The sequence below is a fragment of the Dipodomys spectabilis genome, unplaced genomic scaffold, assembly GCF_019054845.1.
Source record: "Dipodomys spectabilis isolate Male_0828 unplaced genomic scaffold, ASM1905484v1 ptg000053l, whole genome shotgun sequence".
Taxonomy (NCBI): domain Eukaryota; kingdom Metazoa; phylum Chordata; class Mammalia; order Rodentia; family Heteromyidae; genus Dipodomys; species Dipodomys spectabilis.
Window position 1 is genome coordinate 14,457,602 of NW_024870730.1, and position 16,433 is coordinate 14,474,034.

Genomic DNA, 16,433 nt, shown 5'->3' on the forward strand with positions numbered 1-16,433 from the left:
GTAGAGCGCTTGCCTTGCATGCATGAGGCCCTGGGTTCGATTCCTCAGCACCACATAAGCAAAAAGAAAAAAGCCGGAAGTGGCGCTGTGGCTCAAGTGGTAGAGCACTAGCCTTGAGCTGAAGAGCTGAGGGACAGCGCCCAGGCCCAGAGTTCAGGCCCCACTACTGGACCCAAAAAAAAAAAAAAAAAAAAGAAGTCTTCAGTTTGCTGTTTTACCACACATTACCAACTTCTTATTTTTAATTGGCTTTCTATGTAGTATTCTGGAGTTACTAACCGCACCACTTAGAGATTAAATCTTTATAACTGTGTCAGGTCTCCTAAAACAACCTCCAGTTTCAATGAGGAGGACTCCTAGAATTCAAGGCTGTGATTTATTACCGGGAAAAGCTACAAAGCAGATCAGCAAAGGAACAGATGGGCAACATTGGCTCAATGCTAGTAATTACAGCTCCATTTCTGGTTTTTGGTGATTAATTGGCAATAAGAATCTTCATGGACTTTGCTGCCCAGTCTGGCTTTAAATCTTGATCCTCAGATCTAGGTCTCCTGAATATGGTTACAGACATGAGCTACCAGTGCCTGGCATCCTGTCATTCATTCATTCATTTATTTAGCAGGTCCTGAGGCTTGAACTCTGGGCCTGGGATCTTAGCCTCCTGAGTAGCTAGGATTACAGGCATGAGCCACTGGCTCCAGTTCTGTCAATTATTTTTAAATCTTTTTTTTTCCTATTCAAATGTTGCCATGGTATTTTGATGTTACTATAAAAATTTAAAGCTTCTTTTCTAGCTTATTTACTAATTTTTGTTGCTTTCATATTACTTTGATAGTTTTCAGGAAGTATAATGGGGTAGGAAACCTGTTATTGATGTTTCCACCTGGAAATGAATTAACAACTCATTTTATAGTCTATAATTTCTGTGCATTATCCTATAATATTTATAATGTCACTTATGGTAACTATATTTTTGAGGCTAGAAGGTGATTCGAAGTGAGTCCTTCCGAAACCATTGCCCCTCACACCTGTCACTGGGTGGGTGCTGCACAGAGCAACAAGATGGATAGTGCTGAAACACCAGAAGGGTGTGAGCTACATGTTCTTAAGTATCCTACCCGAAAGCCCTTTCGTACTGTACCATCCTCAATCTCAAATTCTGTCATGAAAGCAGTTGCTAAATCTTCTGTTGGCCTTTCTTTCCCCAGATGGAGCTACCCTGCTGTCTTGTCTATCTCAGAGAAGTTGCAGGAAGTGGCAGTATGAGAAACCAGAAATACCAGTTGTGTCTAAACCAGCATTCCTAACCTAGGGGACCATGCACAGGCTGGGAAGAAAAAGTTGCTCTTTATTTTCACTATCTTTATCAGAAAGGGAGCATTTTCTTCCAGTATACCACAGATTCATTTTTTTCGTATGTGGCTCAGTGCATGTTACTGCAGCCTTTGTAATCCTTTGTATTTATACATTTATAAACATTTGGAGACAGGGCTCTACATGTTTCACCAAAAACTCATGGCGAAAAATGCTACCCTCTGTCATGAGGCCACTTGTAGCTGTGAATTCTCATGATTATACTTTATTTTTTCCATTTTTAATTGTTGTTATAAAGGTTATGTACAGAGGGCTTACAGTTAGGTGAAGTTACCATTTAGTTAGATAATGAGTACCTTTCTTTTTGGATAGTGTCACCCCTTCTCTTGCTCTCTTCCAGTTTTTCCCTCCAGTCCCTACCTACAAGTTGTATAGTTCATTTTCAACATAGTGTCTAGTGAGTACCACTGCTGCATTTGTTTTTTTTGTCAATACTGGGACTTGAACTTGGTCCTCATGCTAACTCAACTTGCCTGCTCAGCTGGCATTCTACTACTCATACCGTGGCTCCAACTGGCTTTTTGCTGCCTATTTTTTTGTTGTTGTGGTAGTGTTTTTTTTGTCAGTCGTGGGGCCTGAACTCTGGGCCTGGGCGCTGTTCCTCAGCTCCTCAGCTCAAGACTAGCACTACCATTTGAACCACAGTGCCACCTCCGGCTTTTTCTGCTTATGTTTTGCTGAGGAATCGAACCCAGGGCCTCATGCATGCAAGGCAAGCACTCCACCACTGAGCCACCTTCCCAGCCCTTTGCTGGCTGTTTTGAAAATAGTCTTGGAGAGTTTTCTGCCCAGAATGGCTTCAGAAATTTGATCAGCTAGATCCGAGTTTCCCAAGTACCTAAGGTTACAGATAGGGGCCACTGGCATCCAGCTATTTTCCTCTCTGCTGTAGAGATAACAATGTCTGGTTATGTACATCACTTAATATAATATACTTTCAGGTTTATGTGCAAGTTAATAAAGAAGCAGCAGATGATAAAAATATAGCAAAATCAGCACATGAGTTCTTCCAGCGTTTGGAACAGGGTGACACGCAAGCCCTTTCTCTATGGCAGAGATTTCGGGACTTGAGTATTGAAGAGTACATTCGGATTTACAAGGTACTGTAAATTCTGTTTTACCACCGAAGGGCATGTACAGCTCTCCACTGCAGTACTGCTTCCTAAAGCTGCTCCTTAGCTCATGTTTTAGCATAGACTTAGGGAAGTGGTGGTGTTGGGAGGGATGAGGGAGAGTGATGAAAGGAGTGGCATAGATCAAGATTCGTTGTGTTTACATACTGCTTTCTTGAATGGTAACTCCTTTGTTCAACCACTTAATGAGGAAAATGAAGATGTCACGGAATGGAAAATTAGAATTCAAAAGATTATTTCGATGAGTTGAGCTACAAATAATTTTGAGGCAGTGTCAGATGCCATTGTTTTTCTTTCCTTCTATCATTTCTTCACTTTATTCATCTTTTATTCCTTTTTCTAATTCATCTTTCACTTCCTCAGGTCTGAATATGATAGGTGTACATTCATTCATTTAATGAATATTTGAAATGAGAAGTATGCAGTAGTAAACAAAAGAGATGAAAGTCTTTGTTATTTTGGAACTTACATTCTAGCATGGAGAAATTGAGCAAATTAAGCAAGTTAAAGAGATATACAGTCTCAGTTTTGTTTGATCCTAAATTAAGTGGCCACATGGATCTTGTGTCCTTTATATTGAACAGCAGTTCACTGGCATACTTGGAGGCATTGAGGAGTCTCAGCAAAGAAATAACTTGATCTAAGTTTTATTTTCCTCATTTGTATGCCCAAGTGTGAAAGCATGCTTAATTTTGTCATAGTGTAAGATAATTGGAGATGTAACCAACATTTTTTTCTTGTTTATGAACCCTTTTAGCGCCTAGGAATATACTTTGATGAATATTCTGGAGAATCTTTTTATCGGGAAAAATTTCAAGAAGTTTTAAAGTTGCTGGACAGTAAAGGACTTCTACAGAAAACAATGTATGATCAGGTCACTATTTTTAGTAAAGTTATAGGTGTTCTTTGAAATTGGTATTGCTATCTTCTTTCAATAAAGACAACAATGTTGCATGCAGCCTTTTAGTCATTGTTATATAGCACTGTTCTGCTGCTCAGAGAACTTTTTGTGCCATAGCAAAAGCCTGTTCTTACAGGAAAAAGATGAAACAGGAAATGTGAGATCTGCCTCAGATCTCACAAACTAACAAAATAGAATTTGAAAAAGAAAGTAGAATTTACTCTTAAAACTTTTTAAATGTTTTTTTAAAAGATTAAAGGCAGTTTATGAAAATGGATATAATTGGCCTTTGAAAGAATAAAGTGCAGAAATCAGAAAATAGCAGGACATAGTTAAAGCAGAGATGTTAGTAAATTTCCATGGGATTCTGCTTCCTTGCATATATATAATAGTTCTTTACTTGCCAGAAGTTTTGACAAATTTTATCTATTGTGTGTCTTGATGTTTTTGTATGTATCTACACACATTGTAGGATATTAAGTCAAGCTACTTAATATATTTAATTCAGATCCACTTTTTTGTTGTTGATGGTGGTAGTGGTCGTGGGGCTTGACATCTGGGCCTGAGTGCTGTCCATCAGCTCTTCAGCTCAAGGCAAGCGCTTTACCACTTGAGCCACAGCGCCACTTCCAGTTTCCTGGTGATTAATTGGAGGTAAGAGTATCAAGGACTTTCCTGCCTGGGCTGGCTTTGAAACATGATCCTCCTGAGTAGCCAGGATTACAGATGTGAGCCACCAGCACTGGGCCAGATCCACTTTTAATAGATAGTTATTATTTCTAGTTCTTGTTAGATGTTAGTTATAGCTTGAATGACTTGCTTATTGCTACTTGGATGATAATTGCTACGTTGGCTTCTGATTTCCCAGAGTAGATAATCGACTTTGAGGTCTAGCTTATGTTGCTTCACAGTTACCTTTTGCATTTCTAGAGAAGGAACTGCTGTAGTGGACCTCTCTGGGAAGGGTGACCCCTCTTCCATCTGCACTGTGATGCGAAGTGATGGGACTTCTCTCTATGTAACCAGGTTTGTAGCCTCTGATGTTTGAATGTGTAAAATGTCAGTCTTTTGTCCTATGATCAATGCAAGGTAATCACTTCACCCTCAAAATTGTTACCAGTTCCTGGTTGCCAGCTATACGTCTCTTGCTTTCAGTATTTCAAAATATGGATTGGGTTTCTATTTATTGTCTGAAAAATGACTCAAAAACTGCCTATAATTTCTTGAACATCAATAACTGGACATCATTGAATATCCACAGCAGAATACATTGTACTAGAAACTATTAAAATGAGGGTATGTGTGTGTGTGTATAAAATCACTTATTTAGTACTTTTATACTTGTGTATTGGCAGGAAATACATACCCAAAAAAAGTGTCTGTACTAGTGAGTCAGTGGTATCTAAATAGATTAAAGGCCATCTTTCATGCATTTCAGTGTCAGACTTCTGAAAGAATACCACAGTCACAATGATTGTCTTTCATTAATCTTAGGATAAAGAACATGACATCTTACATATACTGCTTGTATTGTTTTGCCCTTCTCCATGACTGACTTTATGGGAAGGAGTGGCCACTGTTTATAAGAACCAGGTTTATTAGCCACACATGACTTCTGGGATTAAACCAATAAGGAAGGAGAAGGAAAGACAATAAAACAGTCAAACAACATAGCCAAACCCAAGAACTGCTGACAAAAGGCTCTAAGGGATCTCAAGCATAAGCTTATTTATTTTTTAACAGAAGAATGAAAGTTTATTTATATGACCAGGAAGCCTTTTAAGGAAATGAAGAACTAAGGTGCTGTTAAGAGTTGAATGTTTACATATTGAAAAGTATAGTTCCTGTGTGGAAACTAAAAGATCCAAGATTTTTTTTTTTTTTTGGGGGGGGGGTTGGTCGTGGGGCCTGAACTCTGGGCCTGGGCGCTGTCCCTCAGCTCTTCAGCTCAAGGCTAGCCCTCTACCACTTGAGCCACAGCGCCACTTCCGGCTTTTTTTCTTTTTGCTTATGTGGTGCTGGGGAATTGAGCCCAGGGCCTCAGGCATGCAAGGCAAGCACTCTACCACTGAGCCACCTTCCCAGCTCCCAAGATTGTTTTAATTAAAGGTCTGTACAGATTTCCCTTGGCTTGAACTCCCAGTCTTTGGTGATAGGACAGGTGTCAAGGTGATGTACAGAGGAGTACCAGTTACATATGAAAAGTAATGAGTACCTTTTTTTGTCAAACATGGTTACCCTCTCCCTCATTTTTTCCACTTTCGGAAGGCATCTTTCATGTGGGAATTGTATCACCTGCTTTTAAGAAACACTGTAAAGGCCAGGGGATCTGGCACCTACTGTTTTGTCAAATGTCTTTAACTCAAAACTGGCAGCATCGAGCTGGGAAGGTGGCTCCGTGGTAGAGCGCTTGCTTTGCATGCCTGAGGCCCTGGGTTTGATTCCTCAGCACCACATAAGCAGAAAAAGCCAGAAGTGGCGCTGTGGCTCAAGTGGTAGAGCACTAGCCTTGAGCTGAAGAGCTGAGGGACAGTACCCATGCCCAGAGTTCAGGCCCCATGACCAACAAAGACAAAAAAACTGGCAATATGTCAGATGTGTTTTTAACTCTTCAGCTGTGTCATTACTTTAAGTCCTTGGGACAGGCATCCCCTTTCCCCTGTATTAGGGCCCTGCAAATGACCAGAGCATGTTTTTCAAAAAGTTCATCAAAGCCTTTTTCCATCTTGGATACTAATAACACAAAGAACATAATAAGTCTGAATTTACTAGTCCTTTACCTTTTAGCCTGGACTGTAACAGAAGACACTCTGCTGCTCCAGGCCCTCTTCAGATTTGGGCTCAGCCATGCTGCTCTGAATATAGATCAAGAAGTATTCTTATCTAAGCTTCATATTAGGCCACAAAACATGTTATATCTACCCTTTTATGGACTTTAACATACAGGAGAATGGCTCAAATGCTAGAGCACTTGCTCAGTATGAAGCCTGAATTCAAATCCCAGTACTGCCAAAAAAATAAAATAAGAAGAGAGACGTGGGAGGATGAGAGAGAAAATGTACTAGAAGATAGCTTTTGAGAGGCCCAAGATTTTGAAAGTTCTTAATAGCACTAATAAAAGAGTGGCTAAAAGATACTTCACTATTGGAAAATAATGACATTTAGAGGATTCTTTTTAATAGAGACTTAATCATAAAACTTGCCTATGAGGTACTTTGCCCAAAGCTGTTTTTTTTTTTTTTTTAATGCTACTTGTTCTAGAACCTTATCTTTAGTGGGTGTTTTTTTAATCACTTTTCCAAAAGCATTTAGAATTTCTTTTCCAAATTATAATTTTGTATCACAATATATTGTGACTAGATAAGCACAAACTTAAACTGTAGGGAAGAGTTTGAAGTAGAAAAGTCTGTTATTAAACAGGTTAAAGTAATTATTACTCAGATCTATATAACTTTACCCATATTTTTCAGAGATCTTGCAGCTGCAATAGATCGAATGGATAAATATAATTTTGATACAATGATTTATGTGGTAAGTAATCATTATAATGAATGAAAGATAATCCTAGCTACTCAGGAGCTGAGATTTGAGGATTGTGGTTCGAAGCCTGCCTAGGCAGGAAAGTCTGGGAAACTCTTTATCTCCAATTAATTGCCAAAAATGCAGTGGAGCTGTGGCTCAAATGGTAGAGTACTAGCCTTGAGCAAAAAAGGCTCAGAGACAGCACTGAGGTCCTGAGATAAAGCCCCAGGACTGGCAATAAAAGAATGAAAGGTTGTGACACCTACCTCATAAAAACTAAGGAGATACAGAAATTAGAGACAGCGTTGCAAAAATGAGGGAAAACAATTTTGTCAAACTTCCGAGTGATTTCATTATTTAGTGCAAAGTGGCAACTTCTGTTTAAAAAAAAAATTATTTTTTTTTTGGGTCCGGTCGTGGGGCCTGAACTCTGGGCCTGGGCGCTGTCCCTCAGTTCTTCAGCTCAAGGCTAGTGCTCTACCACTTGAGCCACAGCGCCACTTCCGGCTTTTTTCTTTTTGCTTATGTGGTGCTGAGGAATCGAACCCAGGGTCTCAGGCATGCAAGGCAAGCGCTCTACCACTGAGCCACCTTCCCAGCCCCCTAAAAATTGTTTTATAAGTCCTAAGTATCTGCATGACACTGGTGAAGTATCTGCTGGGCACCAGTGACTCAAGCCTGTAAACTTAAGTACTCAGGAGGCTGAGATCTGAGGATTGTAGTTTGAAGCCATCCCAGGCACACAAATTCCAGAAACTCCTATCTCCAGTTAACCAGGAAAAAGCTGAAAGTAGAGATGTGACTCAAGTGGTAGAATAAAAAAGTTAAGCAAGAGCAGGAGACCCTGAGTTCCAGTACTGAGGGGAAAAAAGCCAAAAGGCAGAAAAGGCAGGTTAGTTGGAGACAACCAGCAAAAAGATGGAAGTAGAGATGTGGCTCAAGTGGTAGAGTGCCAGCCTTGAGCAAAAAAGCCAATGGAGAGATATTTAAGTATCAAAAAGTTCACATACTTCATAGCTATAAAAAAAAAGCCCGTGTCAGGTAAATTATTTTATGAAACTATTATGTGCAAATCAGTGTAGTGTAATCAATTGTTTGAAAGAACTTTTTATTTTGAAATAACTTAAAAGAATATTACAGTATTTCCGTGTTCCCTTCACCCAGCTCCTGGCAAAGATAATATCCTACCGTGACCGTAGAACTTTGTCAGCATTTGTAGAGACTACATTAAAATTTCACCAGTTTCTGTGTGTACTTTTGTGTGACTTGGTTTTATGAAATTTTATTACATGTATAGATTTCTATAATTATCACTGCATTCAAAATAACGAACTGTTTATATCTGAAGACAGACTCCTTCATGGTTAACCACTTAACAATCACACCTTCTAACCCTAACCCTGTTCTCTATCATAAATTTTGTCACTTGGAAAGCATTATATAAGTGGAACTGTATTGGGTGGGCCATTCTGAGATTGACTTTGCACTCAGCATTGTGAATGCCCTTGAGACCCATCCAGACTTGATATTTCAATAGTACATTCCCTGTATTGCTGAAGGGCCTTCTATTTCAGTCCTTTCCTACTAAAGAAGACCACCTTTTCTACGAAGAAAGTTACTAGCAACCATCCTTTTAAAGCTTTACTTTGGTTTCCTTAAAGGTCAGAACAACTGAGAAGGGAGGAGTTTAAATAGAATAGTCAGAAGATTAAATAATCCCATTTGACTGAGAAAGCTACAGCTCTTGTTTCCTTCTCTGTAGAGCATTCAGCTTGGAAACTATTTTTTTTCATTTTTTGTTAGTAATTGTACACACGTCAGGTGGTGAGTACAATGCTTTTTTGAAAGTGACACCCCTGGGCTGGGAAGATGGCTCAGTGGTAGAGCGCTTGCCTTGCATGCCTGAGGCCCTGGGTTCTATTCCTCAGCACCACATAAGCAAAAAGAAAAAAGCCGGAAGTGGCGCTGTGGCTCAAGTGGTAGCCTTGAGCTGAAGAGCTGAGGGACAGCACCCAGGCCCAGAGTTCAGGCCCCATGACCGGACCCCCCCAAAAAAAAGAAAGTGACACCCCTTTCTTCCTTCTCTCCCAATTTCCCCCTCCAGTTCCTACCCATAAATTACATAGTTCATTTTTTTACATGGAATATAATGATTGCATTGGCTCACCCTTCCTCTATCCATTTCTGTGTCTCCCCCCCTCCCAAAAAAAAAGAGAAAAAAAGAAAGATCTTGGCCAGGTTCAGGTACTGGTAGCCTGGAATTGTAGCTACTCAGGAAGCCAAGATCAAAGACAGCTCAGGCAGAAAAGTTCACAAGACTTCATCTCCAAAACATCTAGCAAAGACCAGGACTAGAGACCTGGCTCAAGTGATAGAGCCACTACTATGAGCAAGCAAGCCAAGTGAGAACTTGAGGGCCTGAATTTAAGCCTTAGCATCAGCACACACAGAAAAGCATTCTTTTTGTTTATAATACATTGCTAGACAATGATATTAGTCTGTCAAAATTCTCTATATGTTCATTTGATTCAGGTTTGACCTTGATTTTAAATAATGGCTTAACATTTTTTTTTTAATTTTTAAATACATTTTCTTCCAAGACAGATAAAGGGCAGAAGAAGCATTTTCAGCAAGTGTTTCAAATGCTGAAGATCATGGGATATGACTGGGCAGAAAGGTAATATCTACATGGTTCACAATTACCTGCTTAAGGTTACAAATGGTTTTTTAGGTCATCCAAATCTGAAAACATACCTACCTTGATTTCCATAGACTTCAGGTTAAGGCAAGGTGCCGGTGTTTCACGCCTGTAATCCTAGCTACTCAGGAGGCTGAGATCTGAGGATTGCAGTTTAAAGCCAACCCAGGCAAGAAAACCTGTGAGACTCTTTATCTCCAGTAAACCACTCAGAAAACCAGAAGTGGCACTGTGGCTCAAGTGGTAGAGTGCTAGCCTTGAGTTGAAGAGCTGAGGGACACCAGCACCCAGGCCCAAAGTTCAAGCCCCATGAGGGACAAAAAAAAATAAAATAGACTTCAGGTTAAGCAGATTTAGTTTTCATAGTAATTTTTGTCCTGATAAGTATTTATAGACATCTTAGTGTTTTGATTTCTAACAGGACTAATCCCCTTCTGTTCTTCATAAAGGCAACCAGTGATTTAATCACATGCTAGTTATGTCTGTGAGATGAAGCTCTGTCCAGTATGCTTTGTGGTGATATACAGCAATTCACATCTTGTTTCATTTTCTTTTTTTGTGGTCGGTCATGAGGCTTGAACTCTGGGCCTGGGTGCTATCCCTGAGATCTTCAGCTCAAAGGTAGAGCTCCACCACTTGAGCAACAGTGCACTTCCAGTTTTTCTGGTGGTTAATTGAAGATAAGAGTCTCACAGACATTCCTGCCTTGGCTGGCTTTGATCCTCAGATCTCAACCTCCTGGGTAGCTTGGATTATAGGCATGAGCCACTGATGGGTGGCTCATTTTCTTTATTCTTACGACCTCCAATATAAGAATAAAGGTCAAGCTACTCTATGAACTGGTATTAGAACACACTGGCAGCTTATACTTAACAAATGCCTTTTTATTTCAGATGCCAACATGTGCCCTTTGGAGTAGTGCAGGGAATGAAGACTAGAAGAGGAGAGGTCACTTTTCTGGAAGATGTCTTAAATGAGATTCGGTTAAGGATGCTACAGAACATGGCCTCCATTAAGAGTGAGTCCATTTTTCTTAGTCATACCCTACTTATATGCCACTTCTGCGTTTTGCTGGACTTTGGGCAATGTGATTTATTTTAACTGTCCTGTCATTGAACTTTTACTGTGCCACAGTAGTTTTCTTGCCCCAATCTGAAATGCCAAGGATTTCAGGCTGGCTGCTATTTTATATAAATTTTATATTTTTATATATATATTTTATCTATCTACATAAATATATAATATAATCTGAATTGACATAACCTTGGTCCTCTTTTCATGGACAGCTTCAGTATCATAATCTGATTATCTGAATCATTCTCTGAAATTCCTGTGTTGTTAACAGGTTGGATTCAAGTCATAAGTTCACACTTTAACCTTCACCCCTGGAAAAATAAGCATTAGCTGTGTATCATATTTTTTAAAAATTCACATTTCTTCCCTTTAACATAGACCAAAAAAAATGTGTTTATGTTGTAAGTTAGCTTACATTTGGAAGGTAAATTGCCTGTTTGTTTATTCTTTATTGTCAGCATACAAAACTTTGGGCTGATTTTTTTCCATCTACTTTACTCATAATTTCCCTCTACTTTATTCATAATTCAAAGGGTCCTTCAGGTTAAAGAGAGGTGCCTTTGTCTGTTTCAGCCAGTAAAAAACTTGAGGACCCACAGCAGACTGCAGAGAAGGTGGGACTTGCAGCGCTCATCATTCAGGTCTGCTATGACTCCTTCACCTATGAGGCTTTTTGGTTTGGTATCTGAACAGATCCCAGGGCTGAAAACTTCTCTCATTTTAGGATTTCAAAGGTTTACTCTTATCTGACTATCAGTTCAGCTGGGATCGTATTTTCCAGAGTCGAGGGGACACAGGAGTCTTCCTCCAGTACACACATGCTCGCCTCCACAGGTAAGAAGAAGCTTCCATCCTTCCTTCTAACATCTTTTAAAACTGACTAAAACTCATCAGATCTTTTATTGTTAGCTATTTTATTAAGCACTATGTAACAAATGCTTTTAATTATATTGTTTTATCTCACTATCAGAATAACAATGCCAGAGAAGGGTTACCTACATTTTATAAACAGAAAAAAAAGGTAGGGAGAATTGAGGATTCAGGTCACAAAATGTTGACATCTAGGGCTGTATTAAGGAGACTTAGCATTCTTTATATAGTATACTGTGAGGTAGTATTCATCACATGCAGTTACTTACCCTTAGATGACTTGTGTGTTCGTTGAATGTTTTTAACTGTAATCCTTTGGTAACAGTTTGGAAGAGACTTTTGGATGTGGTTATCTGAATGACTTCAACACTGCTTGTTTACAAGAGCCACAATCTGTTTCAATTCTCCAGCATCTTCTCAGGTATGAGGGTTTTCTGGTAGTTTTGCTCCTGTGTGTTGAATTAACTTTTGGTTGCTATCTTTGCTGACCATTAGGGATGTAGGCCATTGGTTGCCTCCTATCTTTTAGACTTTTCCTAAAGGTATGCCCCAAAAGTGATTGTTACCTTTGAGGCCAGAGGGAGGGCACAGCTTAAGCCATTGCTGAAAAGTCAGCCCTTGAGCCTCAAAAATATGATCACCACTGAATTAGCATAGACGCCTCTCTAGTCCATTGTCTGGAAGGGGAAGCTTGATAAACAGATAAGCTTTGAGTTTTGGAAGAGCATCTTCTTGACCTCTGAGATCAGTCAAGGAAATCCCTGCCTTTGTGCAGCTTTCCGAAGACTAAGTCTTTATTCTTGCCTCCTGGTTTCAGTTCAGCTCAAGTCTGATTGGCTGATTCCCCTACACTATAGGAAACCACACTTTGTAGCTGTGTCAGTAGAGATTAGTTTTCAGAAGGGTTGTGGTTGGTTAAAAACAGGCAGTTTTCTTTGATTGCCACACAGTGGTCAATGGTTCTTTTTCTGGAAACAGAAAAATTTGCTCACATGCATCTAATTTCTTTTTGTATGTGTGGGGGAGGGGGAGGTTCTCATGGAGCTTGAACTCAGGGACTGGTTGTCCCTGAGCTCTCTCAGGGCTAACGCTCTACCACTTTGAGCCATGGTGCTATTTCTAGTTTTATAGTGGTTAACTGGAGATAAGAGTGTCACAGACTTTCCTGCCTGGGCTGGCTTTGAACCATGATCCTCAGATCTCAGCCTCCCGGGTAGGATTACAGGCTTGAGCCACCAGCACCCAGCTACATCTATGTAATCTGGAAGGGAAAATAAACCAACCTTACTTAGCCTTGTGGGTAAATGTTGCTAGCAAAAACAATTTTTTTTTTCAGCATGGCTACAGGCTTTATATATTAATTCTAACATCCATGATTCAAGTCTTTACTCTGAACTAGGCTTCACTGATAGCACTAGATGACTTAGTATTTGCTTTCAAGGATTTTTATATATTTGGTGTCAAGTGAGTTTGACATCTGCCATCCTTTAACATCTTAACATCTCACTTTAGTGTAACATGCACAGTCTGTCCCTGCTTGTTGTTCCTGTCATCTTTTAGGTTCGATGAGGTGATTTATAGAACATCTCAGGACCTTCAACCCAGGCACATTGTTAGTTACCTTCTAACTCTAAGGTAAGTAATAATCTTCCAGTTTTCAAGGCATTTCTTTCATCTAAACATCCCTTTCTCTAAAACTTGGTATGTTTTTGCTTTAAGTCACAAGAATGTCTGTCTTATCTTTGCCAACTAGTAAGTCATAGACATTCATTCTATGATATCGTCTAATGAATAGGAATCAACAATGATAATGATGGAGGAGTTACAGCCAAGTGTCATGTGTGTTGTGATGTGAGATGATCTTCATCTAACCAGCCTTAAGAGATTGGAGGGCACTCAGTGTAAAGCAGGAGATAGTAATTGGGAGAAGCAGTAAGTTAGGAAGGAGAACAGGCCCAGGAAGAGCAAGAACTACAAAACATCCTTTGAATGGATGAGAAATGATGTGTGTGGGCCATTCGGCTGTTTATAGACTACTTTTTTTTATTATTTTATCTTTAAGTGGTTGTACAAAGAAGTTCCCACTCTACAAAACAGTGTATGAATACAAAGTGTATAGACTACTTTTTGTGGAGCAGTTGGGCCCATTAGAGGTTTTAAGCTAAGGCACAGAAAAATCATTCAGCTAGAAGGTAGAGAAAGAATTGGGATGCACGTTGTCAATACTAACTTGATAAAAAAATTCCATGGTTATTTTATTAAACCTTGAATAAAAGTTGAGTCTACTCTTAATTTAACACCTGTGTCTTCCCATAAAACTAAGAAGGAAATTCTGCTTTGTAGGGCAGTTTTATCTCGTGTGTGTGTGTGTGTGTGTGTGTGTGTGTGTGTGTGTGTGTGTGTGTGTGTGTGTGTGCGCGCACACAGCAGATTAAAAACCAATCTCTAAAGAGGCCAGGTTGTAGGGCAGTTTTATCGTGTGTGTGTGTGTGTGTGTGTGTGTGTGTGTGCGCGCGCGTGCGCGCGCACAGCAGATTAAAAACCAATCTCTAAAGAGGCCAGGTGCTGGTGGCTCACATCTGTAATCCTCAGGAGGCTGAGATCTGAGGATCACAGTTCAAAGCCAGCCTAGGCAGGAAAGTCTGTGAGACTCTTCTCTCCAATAAACCACTCAGAAAACTGGAAGTGGTTCAAGTGGCTCAAGTGGTAGAGTGCTCGCCTTGAGCTGAATAACTGAGGGACAATGCCAAGCCCCATGACTAACAAAAAAAAAATCTCTATCCAACTTTCTTACTCTACTGAAAAAGGCCCTGCCCTTTGATTTTAAAGGCTATCTAAATAAGGGAAATAATGTTAGAAAGCAATAGCCTGTATTTGTAAAACTAACAAAATTAAAATCTGAAGAACCTGCTTCTTGATAGTAGAACCATGACTAAAAGCTAAAGCATGGGTTGAGTACTAGAAAAGCAGTGAATTCCAGTCTCAATTTTGGTTACTTTCTTTAGTGATTAGAGGCTTCAACTTAAGTTGAGGGAGTAGGGCTGGATATCAGGCTTATATCTACAATAGGCAATTAACTGCTGATTCTCATTAAGATTTCTCTTCCCTATTTTTGTTTCAGTCATCTTGCATCTGTGGCTCATAAAACACTCCAAATAAAAGATAGTCCACCTGAAGTGGCTGGGGTATGTTATATTTCTTCATAATCCTTAGCCTCAGACTAATATTATAAAGTATTAATAATCTTGTAAACTTTCCTAAAATAATGTCGTTTAGACACAGCTGTGTACTTCCTTACTCAGATAATTTTAATTGGGCTGAGACAGCTAATGTTCATATACGTCTCAAAATACACTGTGAAACACATTTCCTTGCATTAGGTATTAAGAGTGATTAATTCCAACTCCTACTCCACCGACCCTTTTGTATCAGTCTTACTGTAATAGATGCTAGAATTTATATTTCCTTGCCTTTTGTCAATCTATTGCACTTTGGAGTGTTGTTCCTACTTTCAAGATTTATAAAACCAACCATTAGCTGGGTGCCAGCCAATTGCTCATGCTTGTAATCCTAGCTACTCAGGAGGGATCTGAGGATTGTGATTTGAAGCCAGCCAGGGCAGAAATGTCTTTGTAAAACTGTTATCTCCAATTAACCACTCAAAAACTGGAAATGGAGCTGTGGCTCAAAATGGTAGAGCACTGGCCTTGGGCTAAAAAGCTCAGGGACAGTGCCCAGACCCTGAGTTTAAGCCCCATGATTTAAAAAAAAAAAAAACCATTCTTATTTACTTGTAGTTAGCCTGTTACTGGTTACTTAATCATTCTTTATTTTGCAGGCCAGACTTCAACTCTTCAAAGCTGTCCGTTCTGTCCTAGTCAATGGAATGAAACTTCTTGGAATAACACCTGTATATAGGATGTAATTTCTAATTAAAATGGCTTTTTAAAATATTAAAAAAAGAACTCTAGTTATTTTTAGATGACTTGTTTAGGACAGAATTTAAACTATAATTCTATACCAGAATTTATTCTATTAAACAACTAATCAACTTAGTTTTATCCATACAAATGAGTTCTCTCATAGTCACCAGGTATCTAGGTATTTGAAAAAACCTAAACAAAAGAATTAGGACTTAAACTCTGTCATACAGCCTCTTAACATAGCATTCTTCCATAAACTGTTTTTGTAACTGAGATCCAGTGTTTTTATCAAATGTTGGGGGGGACAGATTTTTTTTTATTAGGGCCAGTAATGGACAAACAGATTAAAAACTTACCTGACAGCTGCCCAGAGAGAAACTGTTCATACTTGCCTTTTATATGCTATGTACCTACTACTTACTATGTGAACTCAGGGACTGAATTCATTTGAATAGTGAAGAATTACTTGTACACTGTATTATCTCATTTTGTAAAGCACAGTTCATCAGTGGCACCATAATTAGAAGTGAAAGTTTTGGGGTTTTTTTTGTTTTTTGGGGTCCAGTCGTGGGGCTTGAACTCTGGGCCTTGGGTGCTGTCCCTCAGCTCTTCAGCTCAAGGCTAGCGCTCTATCACTTGAGCCACAGCGCCACTTCCAGCTTTTTTCTGCTTATGTGGTGCTGAGGAATCAAACCCAGGGCCTTAAGCTTGCAAGGCGAGCGCTCTACCACTGAGCCACCTTCCCAGTCCTAGAAGTGAAAGTTTTTAAGTTTCTACATATCAGAAAGGTGGATTCTATGTGACTTGACTCAGTATGAGCTGTTTCAATCTCATGAATCCTTGATCAGCATGGCCATCCATTTGTACATAAAGAGAAACAAACTAGCATGGACCAAAATCTCCCCAATGAGAATGAAATTTTTTTTGTATTAGCAAGA

At 39.5% G+C, this 16,433-nt stretch overlaps 1 protein-coding gene across 1 annotated transcript in view; it reads left to right on the forward strand.

Moving 5' to 3' along the window:
* The window catches only part of Rars2 (arginyl-tRNA synthetase 2, mitochondrial), a 43,120-nt gene extending 27,466 nt beyond the window's left edge, over window positions 1-15,654 (forward strand). The window contains exons 9-20 of the mRNA XM_042679603.1: window positions 2,316-2,474; window positions 3,265-3,371; window positions 4,339-4,434; window positions 6,879-6,939; window positions 9,531-9,607; window positions 10,522-10,646; window positions 11,276-11,343; window positions 11,427-11,536; window positions 11,898-11,993; window positions 13,133-13,207; window positions 14,694-14,757; window positions 15,411-15,654. Of these exons, the coding sequence (XP_042535537.1) occupies window positions 2,316-2,474; window positions 3,265-3,371; window positions 4,339-4,434; window positions 6,879-6,939; window positions 9,531-9,607; window positions 10,522-10,646; window positions 11,276-11,343; window positions 11,427-11,536; window positions 11,898-11,993; window positions 13,133-13,207; window positions 14,694-14,757; window positions 15,411-15,497 (1,125 nt within the window). The 3' untranslated portion in view covers window positions 15,498-15,654. The remainder of the gene's footprint in view (window positions 1-2,315; window positions 2,475-3,264; window positions 3,372-4,338; window positions 4,435-6,878; window positions 6,940-9,530; window positions 9,608-10,521; window positions 10,647-11,275; window positions 11,344-11,426; window positions 11,537-11,897; window positions 11,994-13,132; window positions 13,208-14,693; window positions 14,758-15,410) is intronic.
* The last annotated feature ends 779 nt before the right edge of the window (window positions 15,655-16,433 follow it).